This window comes from Vicugna pacos, chromosome 18, assembly GCF_048564905.1.
Source record: "Vicugna pacos chromosome 18, VicPac4, whole genome shotgun sequence".
NCBI lineage: Eukaryota > Metazoa > Chordata > Mammalia > Artiodactyla > Camelidae > Vicugna > Vicugna pacos.
Window position 1 is genome coordinate 18,662,354 of NC_133004.1, and position 14,895 is coordinate 18,677,248.

The following is a 14,895-nucleotide window of genomic DNA, read 5'->3' on the forward strand; positions in this document are numbered from 1 at the left end:
TAGTCCATCCACACACTGGGGTAATAATTCAGCCACAAAAAAGAACTGAGGCACTGACACTACAATGTGGATGAGCCTCAAAAACACTACGTTAAGAGAAAAAAAATGAACACGGTAGGCCACGTACTGTGTGATTCCACTTCTATCAAACGTCCACAAGTGGTAAATCCAGAGACAAAGCAGACCAGTGGTCACCGAGGACAGAAGGAGGGTGGGAGGGGCAGGGTCTCCTTCTGGAGACTGAGGATGTCTTGGAACTAGACAGAGGTGCTGGTTTCAAATGTCATTCACATACTAAATGTCACCAAATCATACAATTCAGATATAGTTAATTTTGTATTATGTGAATCTGACCTCATTGAAAACCAAAGAAAAAGAAAGCATGCCCTGACTGGGGTGAGTTCCCGTCCCTCACCCTCCCTCAACCTGGCCCTAAGGCCTCCCTCCAGCCAGCCGCTGCCTGGGGCCTGGCCAGCCACACGGTCCACTCCATTCCTCTCCACCAGCAGCTCCCTAAGTCGACCCCCAGGCCCCTTCTCTCTGACTTCTTCCTCGATGCCCAGCAATGAGCAGCCCCCTCACCAGGACTCACAGGGTCTTTCGAACCTTGCTCTGCCTTAAACCAGATCTCAGCGCACGGTTTCCGAGGGTTGCCCCATCTGATTAGGGGGAAGTTAGTGTCTTCCGAGCAGCGCGGTGTGCAGGCTTCTGGCCTAGAGGAACTCACAGACACTTGAGGAGGTCCCGCGTACTGAGGGGCAGCGTGGTCACCCACAGTCACACAGCCTCTAAGTGGCGTCACACTCAGATGCCCCCAGGACAAAGTGTGTGAATCAAGTGAACAGGGTCCCTGGCCACACAGAAGAGGTGTCCCAGCTGTCTGATCCCACAGGGGACGCAGGCCCCACATGAAGAGATAGGAGGCAGATGCTGTTATAAATACACCAGCCGGGGGCTCCCAGGCGCGGCTCCAGGAAGTGGACCCACGCTTAGTATTTTTACACTTGGTTAGAGCTGAGGATGCCTGTGCCTCACTTCCGTCCACACCCCCCCACTCTCTGGGTAATAAAGATACATTCTGGGTCCTACTCGTCCTTGCTGACCAGGACCCGGCTCTGCTGAGGCTCCCCACCAAACCTCAGGGCTCCGCAGCCACGCAGAGGGGAGGGGATGCCTATTTGAGCCAGAAGAGACCATTGCCTTTGGGGGCCTGGGGCTGTAAGTCCCATTCTGCCCAGGCCACAGGGGACCCTGGAGCCCCTCCAAAGAAGTACCCTCTCTGGCTCAGCACCCAGAGAGAGAGAGGCCTCCATTGCATCCTGTCTTCCAAGTGTCATCACCTCCAACCCCAGAACAAGCTCATGCCAGCCCTCACTGGGCGGTGACCCCCATACCAGGCTCAAGTCCGGCAGCCAGAGGGAGAGGACCTTCTGCCTGGGGCCCTCAGCAAGGGTGATGGGGTTGCCACGGGAGGGGCCACAGTCCCTTGGGCTAGCCAGAAGGGCTGGCAGAGGCAGGGACACTGTTGAGTTGAACTGTGCTCCCCAGAAATTCATATGCTGAGGTCTAAACCCTTAGTCCACATGAAAATGACCTTACATGGAAACAGGGTCTTTGCAGATGATCAAGTCAAGATAAAGTAAGTCATCAGGTCAGCCCCCATCTACTATGTGTTTCTATAAAAAGGAGGGATCCACACACACACACACACACACACACGCAGAAGACGCCTTGTCAGGACTGGAGCAGTGCAGAGGTGACAAATTTCTATTGTTCTCAGCCAGCTAGTTTGTGGTTACGTTGTTATGGCCGCCACAGGAGACAGATACAGGCGCCCTCTGCTCTGTCCCTCTTCTATCCAGACCATGGGGTGCTGGGTGGCGGCAGGGCCCTTCACTGAACAAGGCCACTGCTGGGTGGTCACTTCTGGCCCTGACTGGGAGCTCTGGCCACAGCTCTCAGCCTCCTGGGACCCACGGGAGGATGAGGACAAGGAGGAGCAGGGGGCCTCCCCTCCTGCTATTCCTGGAGCCGAGAAAACCCAAGAATAGCCAGACACTGTCCCCCCCACAACACGTCCTCCAAGGCCCTCCCCTAGCCATTAATCTGGAACATCTCAGTAGGGGAGGTACCTCAGGAAGACACAGAGAGATGACACTTGGTCTGGTCACAGCATGCCACCTGTGTCCACTGGCCCAGGCTGGCCCTTTAAGGAGGGAATGGAAGAACAGGCTGTGGCACAGACACCCGTCTTCTCAGAGGGGCCTGGGGTTAAGCCAGGAAATAAGGAGGGAAGTGGTGGGCTGGGGGCCTGGTTGGCAGGATGCTGAGAGCAGAGCCCCACGCGCGGAGAGGCAGAGAGGGGAGAGCCCTCCTTCCTCCATCCAGACCGGATGTGTGACCACTGTGTAGGTGGCCCCCGACCAGAGGTCCAGTGCCAGTCCAGGGTCAGCTCCGGCGACTTCAGTCCGTGTTCCTGCTGCAGCGCTGTGGGGACTGTCTGCCAAGGGGAGGAGGGCCTCATATGGCCTGTTCACCAGCATCCTGCCTCTGATTGTGACTAATGCCCACACAGCTGCCTCCTGGCCGGGCATCCAGGCTCTGCTGGTCACAGGAAAGCCCACAGGCCCAGGCCAGGCTAGGCTCCGAGCTCTGTGTGCTTCCTGTGAAGGCCAAGGGGTAGCCACCCCCGTAGCAGCCCAGGGCACAGTAGTCGCTGCTACTGTCCTCGGGCCGTGGGAGAGCTGGCCTGGTAGGGCTTGCAGGGACCCAGTCCTCCTGCGGCAGGTAGGCGGGCGGCTGCCCTCCCCACTCCATACGCCCTGCTGGCAACACATATGCTGGGAGGCCGGTGCTGGCCTCCTCCTCCTCTTCCAGGCCCCCTGACTGCCCGGCATCCGCTGGGTCATAGGTGAGCAAAGCAATGGCCTCCCGGACACCGGACTCCAAGGCTCCTCGTGGGGTCCCGGCATGGTCCTGGCTCGGCTGTAGACTGGCTCTCTGGGCCCCTATCCAGGTCTAGAACAGAGCATGGAGAGGAGGGAAGGCCTCAGGCAGCATGTTCAGGGCTCACCATGGGAGCAGCCTCCCCCACTTCTCCAGGAAGCTCTCCTGACATCCCGACATCCACACCCAGAGGCCAAGCAGTGCCTCTGCCTGAAACATTTGGTCTTCCCCACTTCCTGCCACCTACCAGTGCAGCCTCAGTACAGGACCCTGATTCCCTTCAAGCCCCTCACCACTCCCCCAGCGCAGGGCCCGGTGCCCACGGTGGCCTGAACCCAGGCGACAGGGACCGAGGGCTGATTGCCACTCCAGGCCCTCCCAGCAGCGGCAGAGACTGGGCACCTCACCCTATCCTCCACTTACGACAGGAGATGCTGTTGGAACTGGCACTTTAGACCCAAGGCCGGCAGACCTGAACCCCTCTGTAGGGCCACAAGGGACCGCCCTGCAAAAGGAAACTGCTCCCTAGGAGGGACTGGGAGTCTGCACCGAGTGCACCACAGACCACAATTTCCATCACAGCCCTGCCTCCTGGAGAGCCCCCTTGTGGCTCCAGAATGCCACTGAGGCATCTAAATCACCCCTGGCAGGTACCATGGTTCTACAGAGAAGGGGCTGGGGGCAGATGACCAGTCCAGGCCATCAGAACCTTTACCCCACACGGCCCAGACAAAGCGCTCAGCTTTAAGCTTCAAATTCTATGTCTGGATGACAATCTTGAAAGCCAGACTCCCTGTTACGAGAGAGAAGGGCCAGGCGGAAGGAAGCCATGCAGGGCCAGGAGGGGAGAGCCTGGGAAGAGCGGGTCCGTGGACCCCGGGAAGCTCTGCCTCCTGGGCTTTGCCCAGAGGGAGGGACCTGAGAGGGTGGGAACTGGAGACCACCCACTGGAGCTTCTCCTCAGCCACCTCCTGCCTCTGGAGCAGGAACCATAGGCCAGCAGGGAGGGTCTGACCCGCCCTTGGGTTGCTCTCAGCTTGCCCGGGGCCTGTGAGAGCCCCCAGGGCACTACGACGGGGACACGTAGAGTCAGCTCACTGGCCGCAATGCCAGGAGGGGCCGAGCACTCCACAGCGGCCACCAGAGTAGCCCAGGGACCAGGGAGGGCCCCGGGCACAAGAGCACAGGCACAAGAGGCCCTCCCCACGGCCACCAGACACAGGCGCCTTCAGAGAAGAAGGGACCAGATGTGTGGCTGTTGAAGACGGGCCCCCAGGTTGGCACCGTGAACTGACCGTTTGCCTCGAAAGGCTGCGGCAAACCTGAAGAGGCAGAGGTAACATCACAAGAACCTGCACATTATTTCCCCGTCAACAATGGGATTAGAGCAGTTCTTCTGCCCGTATTCTAAACGGTCGTTTGCTTGTTTGCTTGCTTTTTAACTGAAGTACAGTTGATTTAAAATGTTGTATTAGTTTCTGGTGTGCACGGAGGGCACTATGTTGAGTGAAATTAGTCAGACCGAAAGACAAATACTGTAAGATATCACATGTGGAATCTAAAAAAACACAACAAACTAGTGAATATAACAGAAAAGACACAGACTCACAGATGTGGAGAAGGAACTAGTGGTCACCAGCAGGGAAATGGAGGCGGGGAGGGGCAAGGTGGAGGCGGAGGAGTAAGAGGCACAAACCATCAGGTATAAAATAAGCTACAAGGATGTACTGTACACCATGGGGAACAGAGCCATTTTATAACAACTATAAATGGAGTACAACCTTTAAAAATTGTGAATCACTGTATTGTATACCGTAACATATACTGTTGTACATCAACTATATTTCAATTTAAAAAATGATACTGTAAAATAAATACATAAATGAATAAAGTTTTTAAAAAGGCAAGAAAAGAAGATTTGGTATATCATATACAATGGAATATTACTCAGCCTTAAAAAGAATGAAATAATGCCACTTGCAGCAACATGGATGGACCTAGAGATTATCATACTAAGTGAAGTAAGTCAGCCAGAGGAAGACAGATATTATATGCTATTAGTTGTATGTGGAATCTAAAAAAAGGTACAAATTTTATTTACAAACCAGAAAAAGACTCACAGACATAGAAAACAAACTATGGTTACCAAAGGGGAAGAGAGGGGGAGGATAAGTTAGCAGTTTGGGATTAACAGATACACACTGTCCATATATAAAACAGATAAACAACAAGGACTTATTGTATAGCACAGGGAACTATATTCAACTTCTTATAATGAGCTATAATGGAAAAATCTGAAAAAATATATATATATATGTACAACTGAATCACTTTGCTGTATACTTGAAACTAACATTGTAAATCAACTATAATTCAATAAAAAATAAAATTAAAAAGTAAAAACCAAACAAAAACAAAAAATGGAATTAGAGACATGAGAACAAAAAGAAGTCAGCAGTTGAGAATAAAGCTCTTTTTTTTCCCATCTGAGCCACAGCGTATAAGTTTAGACCCACCATATATACCAGAAACGCCCAAAGCACTAACAAAGGCCCCCAGCCCTCACCGAAAGCCCACATCCTGGGCAGGCCAGAGATCCGGGCAACCCCTGCCCCGCCCCCAGCCCCTGCCCTGCCAGGGGGTCACGAACCTGGAAGTTCCCGTTGTGCACATTGTAGAGAGGCTGGAAGAACGGCCCCGGGGAGGGCACGTCCCGGTACAAGGTTGTCTTCATCCTGAGGCCAAGAGAGGACAGTCAGAGGCCTACAGAGACTGGGGGGCTCCTACCCAGGCCCAACTCCAGGAGGCCCGAGGTCACTGCAGGGAACCTTGCTCCCCCCCAACCTCATCTGTGCTGCTGCCACACACCCCCCTCTCACTGGGTCCAGACCTTACGCCTGGCACCTGCGGTCTCCCTGGCTAATGACCCCGTGGAACTGGCTTCTACCAAGACACATGTCTTTTCAAGGTGAGCTGTGATGGTGGGTTCCGGGGTGGGGGAGACCAGCTGTGTCCTCAAGTCACAGAGGAAGCCGGCAACCTCCAGGAACCCCACTGTGCAGTAAGCAGACAGCTGCCTGCCCCGCCCGACTTCCCCCGAGCACCTGCTCCGCCTGCCCAGGACCCACTGGTCTTCCCATGAGGACAGTGCACGAGGCTCCAACATAGTAGGTCCAAGTCGACCTCCCCAACCTGCCCTGAGCCTGGCCCACCTCAGGGGTGACATCAGGGGCCACCAGTCACATCTCATCCACTCACACATCCCATCAGTTTCTCTTCCTAAGACTCTGGCAGTTCCCTCCCTTGCTCCGTCTCCACTTCTCTCGCGAGCTCACACATGATCACCCCTCTCTGGACACTACCACTGGCCTCCCAAAAGCTCCTGCTCGACCACGTACACCACCAAAATCCATTCTCAAAACATGAAACAGTTCACATCACACACTGACATGCTTCAAGTGCTGTCCTTCGATCCAAGGACATGCCTGACATCCTCCTGGACGTGCTGGCCCGCCCAGCTGGCTCTGCCCAGCACCTCCTCTCTCACCTGCCCCTGCTCTTTGTCTGACCCCCTCATTCTCTCTGTTACCTGTCTGCACCTGACCGATCTTCTCTGGGACCCCCTCCTTGATGATGCCGCCCCCCCAATACCTGCTCTTGTAACCTGACATGTGTGATCGCCAATTTCAGGAGGGACTTTGTGTCCATCTGGTTCTTGGTGGCATCCATCAGGGCTGGGAACAGGGTCCCGTGAAAACCAGATGCCCTGCACTGTGCTTTCATGGAACATGTTAACTAATGAGTGAACACCAAGCACCTCCAGAGGCAGGAGACAAGAACCTCAGGCGACTTGGCCCCAGTGCCTTGGGTCCAGGGCTCTCTTGGGCCAGACTGCCCCCCACACGCACCTGGCAACTTGGGAACTCCCCGCGTCCAGGGCAGGGGCTTGACTACCCAACCCCATCCAGGACTGTGCGGGGAGGGGTTGTGGGTTTGGCTCTCAGTGCCCTGCCTACCACACACACTCACACGCACTCACACTGACACACACTGACACGTACGATAACACATTCATGCCCAGGCACATCCTCCCACATACACCCCTGGCTACCGACCTGGGTGAAAGCTTGAAGAGCAGGTAGGTCAGGCTGGTCAGCAGCAGGAAGATGCACACAACAACGAGGGTGCTGTCAGGCTGCCCCAAAGCTGGGGTCGGGGGACCTGTGAGCAGGAACAGCCCGGGGCTGTGTTCCTCCAAACCCGTGAGGCAAAGGCACCCGTACGAGTGGTGTATGACAGGCCTTGAAGGTTTGTGTCGCTTGCTAAAGCACCTTGGGTGAACCATGCACCCAGGGCCTCACCCTTCCCATCTGCAAGGTCAGTGAGCCTTCCTAGTACCTAGGGCACCAGGTCAGCCCAGCTCCCACTAAGTAAACGAGGCCACATCCAGGCTCCAGAGACAGAAGCACCAGGCCTGGCGGACAGCCCCTGGGCTGCACTTGCTCCCAGCAACAGCCACCAGCAGCAGGCTCCTGGGAAGGTGTGGCAGGTGATTCCTCTCTGCACGCCTCAGGGCATCTCTGGGTCAGGACTGTCTCAGGGAGGGGTTCCAGGAGGGTGAAAGGGCGGGACCAGCAGGGGAGGGAGGGCCAACCTGGACCCCCAAAGGGCAGCAGTGTGGAAGTGCCCACCTCGTCTCTGGGGAGAGGGGAAGCACACGGGCTGGCTCCATTCGCTCCACTGGCCCTCATAACGCTCTTCCTCCACCACCTCGCCCTCCGCGGTGGCCATCTGGACACGCAGCCTGGCCTCATAGGTGGAACCAGGGTCCAACTCGACGGCTTCCAGGTCAAGCCGGGTCACCCCGACAATGTGACCCTTGTGCTGAGCCCGCTGTGGGGTTGAGGACAATTAGGAGATGCCGAGGGTGAGACTGGGTCCATCAGCCCTTGAGAACAGGTACACCCATGTGTGTGGGCATACTTACACACGCCCACAGGCACACGCTTATATTCATCAAGCCGCATGCACACTCACACTGAGCACACACAAACACGCTCACCACACTCTACACGCATACATTCATCATGGAGGCACACCCTGGGAACGCTCACACATACATTAACGCACACGCAGGCACACTCATGCACAGACACACCCGTGTGCACACACACATGCACAGTCACACTCGCCACACTTGCACTCACATCTCCTTGGCTCTGGTCACCTTCCCTCCTCATAGTTCCAAGTTGACATCACCCTAGGTGGGATGAGGAGCGGCCCTGGGCCACTGCTCCCGGGAGAGAGAGGCCCCCAGGGTAGCAGGACCAACTGTTACCTCCCAGGCCTCTTCCTGCCTCTTGAAGGCCAGCTCGTAGCTAAGGAGCGAGGTCAGCGGCTCCAAGGCAGGACTGATGCTCCAAGTCAGGACACAGTGGTCAGAGCTGACATTGCTCTGCAAGTCAGAGGGAGGATCCAGCTTCACTGGAATGGAATGAAGCCACGAGAGGGTGTGTCAGTCAGCACGACCAGGACGAGGGATCTGAGAGATTCCCAGGGGGAGGGGCAGGAAGAGGCATGGTCCAGGCCCTCTCAGAACAGGGGCCTCGCTGGGAGACTGGTCCTGAGAAGACCCAGGGGGTACATGACAGCAATGACTCTCCTCCAGCCCCTGCAGCCAGACAAGAGGAGTTTCAAATCTCGCCTTCCCTTTCTTTCATAAGCCGCTGCTGGAAGTGCTTCCTAGTGTCTTACTGAAGTCCTTCTTGCTATGATCAAAGTACATTTCAAGTGACTCAAACTGCAGCCCCTGCCAACTCAAAGCCCTGCACCTTCATCCTCCTCCAAAACCCTACCCCTCTAGCAACCTGTGGGCCCTCCCCTACTAGGGGCCTACCCTGCTCCTGACCCTGGAGCCAAGAGCACTCACTGGGCCATGGGCAGCGTGGGCTGCAGACTCATGTAGCCAGGATGTTGGCAGCCAAGGCACCCCACCCCAGGCCTCACCATGTCTCCGGGGCAGGTACTGTGGGTCCACCAGGCTGACCTGCTCCTTCCCAGAGATGTGACGGTGGAAAGTGATGCTGAAGTTGTCAGAAGGCACGAGCACCTCCTCAGGGGGCAGCAGCACAGTGCACACACTGGCCCGGAAGACACACCTGTGCTTGCTGCCTGGCACGTGGTTGCTGGAAAGGGCGTGTGTTGGCACCAAGGGGCCACTGAACCAGCCTGGCCCCTGCTGCTGCTTCCATCACCGGGACCCTCCCCTCATCCCTGCCCTCCCACCTCACCTGGTGAAGAGGAGCCAGGGCTCGGCAGCCTGGCCCAGCTCTGGGGCAGACCAGCGGCAGTCAATCCTGAGGATGTTGTTGGAGTGACAGGTGAAAGTTCCAGCCCCCAGCCCTGGGAACAGTGATGCAGGGAACCCACAGTGGATGCTTCAGGGCAGGGCTAGGGGAGGGGAGAGCCTGGCAGCTAACATCCTCTGACAGGGTGGTCCCCAGAGAATGAGCCCAGGGGAGTTTATCCAGGGCAAGGCTGGGAGACCTGGACGGAGATGGGCTCTGACCCGTAGGATGGGGTGGGCTGAAGTCCCAGCCGACCTCAGGAAGACAGGTCCCAGTGCAGCTCAGACCATTCCTCAGGGGATTTGACAGAGGACAACCCTGCCCCACAGCTCTCCACTCACAGGCCTCACAGACACAGCTCCAGCCCTCACCTCCTCCTTCCCCTGGGACAGACCCTCCCGGGCCGACCCAGGCACAGATGCAGGTGCAGATCAGCAGCCAGGTGCCCATCTCTTGCATCAGGGCCTTGCTCTCGAGGGTCCAATCTGTAAGGGGCTGGGCTGAAGGGCTCTGTGTGAGGAGTGCCCCCCATGGGACCCTCCCCACGAGACACTTTCTGCAAGAATTGCACCCGAGCAGGTGCTCTGAGTGGGTCACCACCTACACCCTCACCCTGTCCTGTGAAGGAGGTTGGGCGCCAGTGTCCAAGCTGCACCGATGAGAAACTGAAGCTCAGACTCAGGGGCCTCAAATTTAGGTCTCCTGAGGTTTCTGGGCTCTGAATCAGCCATGTGTCCAACTTTGCCCCCTGCAAGCCCAGATCCCATCCCTGTCCCTGGGCCCTGGCCACACCCTGCAGGGGAGGCAGGGTTGAGGGAACAGGTTCACCAACAACAACGAACCACGGGCACGATCTGTCGGGCTCTGATGTCATACCTGTGCCGACCGTGCCGTGCGCATTATGCACCTGAGTCCCCACAACAGCTGGGGGAGGTGGAGAGACTGCCCCTGTTCACAGACAAGGGCGCTACCAGGGCCACACAGCTACCTTCTCGTGTCCTCTCTCCCTCTTGTCTCCTTAAACAAAGACCTATCCCAGTGTTCCGCCTCAGGGACGTGGAGGAGGGGGGCAGTGGGGTATCCATGCAACAGTCCATGCAACTGTCACACCCCTGTCCCAAGGTGCCCTGCAAGGCTCTCAGTGCAGGAGTACCAGCCCCAAGGTCCCTGGGGGAGCCAGAGGTTAGCTGGAGACGGGGCTGGGGTGGAGGGTGGGGTGGTTAGGAAGCGCCTGAGTGTGAGGAGGCTGCTGACGTCCTATCACCCATTAGCAGCTCCAGATGGTGCACCGATAGCTCCTCAGCAGGAAGCAGGGCCAGCCCGGTTATGCAAGCCTGATGGGTGATAAGGAAGCAAAAGAGCAACAGACGTGCACAGACCACAGCACGTAAGCCCTCAAGGAGCCCGTACACACTCCCCAGGTGGTAGACACAACTCCAACCCCAGCGCCGCTCCCAGAAGCCTGGCTGGATACCCAGAGACAGACTCCCATTAAGATCAACAGGCAGGAAGACCTCATCCTTCCCTAGAATGAAGCTGTGGCGAGTTTACCCGCCATGGCAGTTACTGGATGGAGAAGGGCAGCCTGGTAACAGCTCACTCCGGGGGTGTGAGGGCAGCATTAGAGAGGGTACCAGGATCTGGGGGAAGCTCGGACGCAGCAGCCACTTCCCGGCTAAGAGCGGACCCAGGCGGCACAGTGGATGGTCACTGCCCCAGTGCTGGAGGGACCCTGCCTCTGTGCAGAACGGGGCCAGCACAGACAGAGGCTGACTCGACACATAGGCAGATGGCTCAAGAGCGTGGAGTAGGGTGGCCCCAGGAGCAGGCGTGGGGAGGACAGGACCCACACAGGACACCTCAGAGGTATGGAGGAACAGGCCCAGACCCACACATGGGCAGGGCTATGTGGCAACATGGCCATCTATGGTGTTGGTCCCTGCTCTTCCTCTGCAGAGAACACTTCCATCTCAACCTAGCGAGCAGGGCAGGGAGGGGCCCCCACTCTCCTGCAGATGAGGAAGCCGAGGCTCAGAGAGACCAGAGACTTGGCATAATTGGCAGCTGTCACCTCTGTTCTGGGCACACATCCCACCAACTCCCACATAAGCCTGTGAGCAACCCCCTCCCCAGGGCATTGGTCTCTCTCCTCAGGGCTCCGCGAGCAGGAGGAGGGACGTTACTGAGGCAAGACCAACTCACCCTGGACAACAGACACGGGGCCAGGTGGAGCAGACAGCCCCAGCTGCACACCCCCTGGTTCTGGCAGAGGCACTCAGATGTCACAGGGAGCCCTCATCACAGCTCAGACACGACCAGATCACAGGATGGCTGTGCAAGCAGGAGGACGGGACCCAGCCTCTGGCCCCCAGGTCAGAACCGCCCCCTCACACCTCCAGTTCTGCTGGGGAGTGCGGCTGACATCCCCACACAGCACCGTTCCTTTCCCACCAGGCCTGAGGATGAGGCCTTCAGCACATTGCCACTCTGGTCCCTTCTCACAACCACATCTCCTCCCTAGCCTCTGGGTCAAGGTCTGGCCCAGGTGACCACTGGGCCTCATAGCTTTCCTGGCCCACCATAAAGTCATGGGCTGCCTTGTAGCCTGACCCCTGCCTTGGGACCCACAGACACTGCCGGACCCAGGGTGAGGTCTCCAGACAGACTTAGCCCCTCACCCCCCACCCCTCCGCGCTCATACCTGCTGCCAGGCATAGCACCTGGCCCGAGCAGGCCTCTGTCCCGGGCTCCCTGCGCACTACAGCAGAGCCTCCGAATCGGCCTCATGCCGATTACTGCATCCACTCTCTGTGCCCCTCCACACAGAGTCTACTTTATAGTTTGTAAAGGTAAGGGAGTGGTACCCCCGCTATTCTCCCTACCCACCCAACAGAGGTGGACAGCAAAGAGGCTGCTATTTAAATAGACACTCATCGAGCACTACCCTCTCTGCTGGGGGAGGAGGAAGAAATTCAGACCCTGGTTCCCCAGAAGCAGCTGGAACCTGGGGGAGATGGGGACTGTGCCAAGAAACAAGGTTGGAAGTGGGAGCAGGTGCCACCTCCCACAGTGGACCACTCAGGCGCCCATGGGCAACCCCTGGCCCTGTGGGCAGAAAGCGCTTCCCAGGTGGTGCAGACCAGGGGTGGGGCAGGGAGCAGGAGAGGTCAAGGCCGGAAGGCCAGTGGAGGGTGAGTGCAGATAAGGTACAGAGAGAGCAGAAGAGAGAGGCAGCACCAAGGAGCACTTTCATCTGCGTCCTGGGAGCACTGAGCAGGAGGGGCACCTGCATCTGCAGGACGCCAGGCTAGACTGAGGGGAGAAGAAAGGGCCAAACCCCAGGGGGCCTCAGGACAAGGGCAGAGATGGACAGGGGCCCAGGGCAGAGGGAGAAAGAGGGCTAAGGACAGATGTCAGAGGAGCACAGAGGGGGACAGGGGGCCTCAGGGTGAGGTCTCACACTGTCCCGTCTGCCCAGTTGCCTTCTGCATCATGCACCTTCATGAAGACCCCCTGAGTCCCCCAGTCTGTCTGGACACCCCTGAGCCAGGCCCAGCCAGCTGACAGGAGCCAGGACACGGATAGTGGCGTCGGGCAAGGGCTGGAGTCAGGACACTGACACTGCTCTCCTAGGCAGCCTGGGGGTTAAGCGGAGGGAAATGATGCCCCTGCTCCCACACCTGCCGAGTGGCCTCCTCTGCCAGCCACTCTCCCTGGCAGCCTTCCCTGCCCTAAGCAGCCCTGGCAGGGAAACTCAGTGCTGTGCCATCTCCTGCATCAGGCTCCTCCAGGGCAAGAACTTGTCTGGTCTATGTTACGTCCCCTGCATCCAGCACCCCATCCCGAGCCTGCCCACAGACCTGCCATCACTTTGAGACGGCGTTAATGCCTTCTCTGGAGAGGGCTCTGAAACATTATTTGAGCCCGAACCCTCTCCTCTCCTCCCTCTGCTTGGCTGAGTTGACCCTCCTGGAATCCTACCCTCACCTGTTGCCCTGCCCACAGCTCCAAAGGGGGATCCACAGACTCGTGGCTCCTCTTCTGCCCTAAAGCCCCCACAAAGGCATAGGGGATAGGAGGGGCTTAGCAACCCTAGGCCAGTACACTGTCACAGCTCAGCCCACCCGGCCCCGAAACGCGCGCTCACCCTGGTCCCAGTAGAGGTTAGCATTAGAAACTGCCTGACAAACTCAGGGCCCCTCAGCCTTCCCGGAGGCACTCCCGACCCCGACAGGCCTGGAAATGACACAATCAGCGTTGCAAACCTGTTGCCTCCGGGGCTATGCCCAAGGCCAGGACACCAGAGGAAGTAAAACTAGAGGGGACTGCGAGTACCATGTCACCCACAGGCTCTTCCAGGGGCCCAGGGATGGCAGGCTACCCACCCCTCTGTCTCCCAACGTTCACCCTGACTTGAGTGGTTAAGTCCAGATTACAGACTCACCTTCCCAGACGCACCTGCTAGGTCCCATAGCAAGTCTGATTGGCCCCCGACCCTCTAGACCTGGATGTGACTCGTCACCCTGCCGCCCCTGAGTTTGCAGTGAAGTCCTTCAGCCTGATTCAGGAGATAACTGCACCACCGGTGACGTGAGCCTCGCACGGCAGGCTGACACAGGCCGCCCACGTCTGAAACCACTAGCGCAGAGCAGAGCGGCCATCCCAAGTGAGGCCGGGCGACTGTCAGCACTGATCAGAAACCCCACCTTTCATTCCCCATGAACTGAAGGTCGCCAAACATGGACTTTGGTGATTCGCCCACTGATAGGCGGATGAGTGTCCACTGTGTTCCTCTCAAGAAACACCTCTGAGATGCATGAAACTAGCCCCAGGAGGTGAGGACCTTGCCCAGGAGCAGAGTGGCAGGTCTCACCTTCTAGGCTTTTCCGAGAGGCGTAGGCTCCCTTGCCGCCAGCTGAGGCCGTCGGTGAGCACTGGGATGGAGAGGGTGTTAAACATAAAAGTTATGCAGTCTCAGTTAAAGGCAAACAAACAATACAAAAGGAAATAAAAAATGGGAGTCCCCTTTGATCTCACCACAGAGGTAGCCCCTGTAGGAAGCAAGTCCCTCCAGACAAGGTCTGAGCTCAACACATGCACACTTTTGACGGCCTCATACCTTGCTGTGAGCTTTGCAGCCTCCTTGTTCCTTCGGCTACTTTCAAAATTGTTCGAGGGCAGCGCATAGAAACCTACTTCACGCCTTTACTGGTAGTACACGCCACTTTAATAATCCTACTGATATAGGACTTAATAATAATATAATTTAATAATCTTACTGATGTACATTTGGATTGTTGCCTACAGATACTGTTTAAATTTTTTTGAGATATAACTGACCTAAACATTATATTCATCTTAGGTGCATCTATGCTATTTTTAATGAAGGCATGGCTCTTTAATCACCAACGTGAGTACTGTACAAAAAACTGCCAGGGGTGGACTTGTGGGGTTTAGGGCTTACCATTGTAAAATACTGACAGATACTGCCAAGTAGCCCTCCAAAAATGTACCAACTTCTACTCCTGGCAGATGTGTGAGCATGCCTGCAGCCCTCACCAACTGTGTACATTATCAGTCTTTTAAATCTTTGCCAATCTGA

General features: G+C 56.9%; 1 protein-coding gene across 1 annotated transcript; it reads right to left on the bottom strand.

The window, feature by feature from the left end:
- Positions 1–1,218: 1,218 nt before the first annotated feature.
- IL9R (interleukin 9 receptor) lies at positions 1,219–13,816 on the bottom strand. Its single transcript, XM_031687194.2, has 9 exons — positions 13,738–13,816; positions 9,665–9,778; positions 9,237–9,348; positions 8,953–9,131; positions 8,285–8,430; positions 7,638–7,839; positions 7,062–7,167; positions 5,597–5,681; positions 1,219–3,018 (listed from the first exon to the last, which is right to left on the bottom strand). Exons 1-9 carry the CDS (start codon positions 13,763–13,765, stop codon positions 2,521–2,523), a joined length of 1,470 nt encoding a protein of 489 aa, XP_031543054.2. The 5' UTR covers positions 13,766–13,816; the 3' UTR covers positions 1,219–2,520.
- Positions 13,817–14,895: the final 1,079 nt, after the last annotated feature.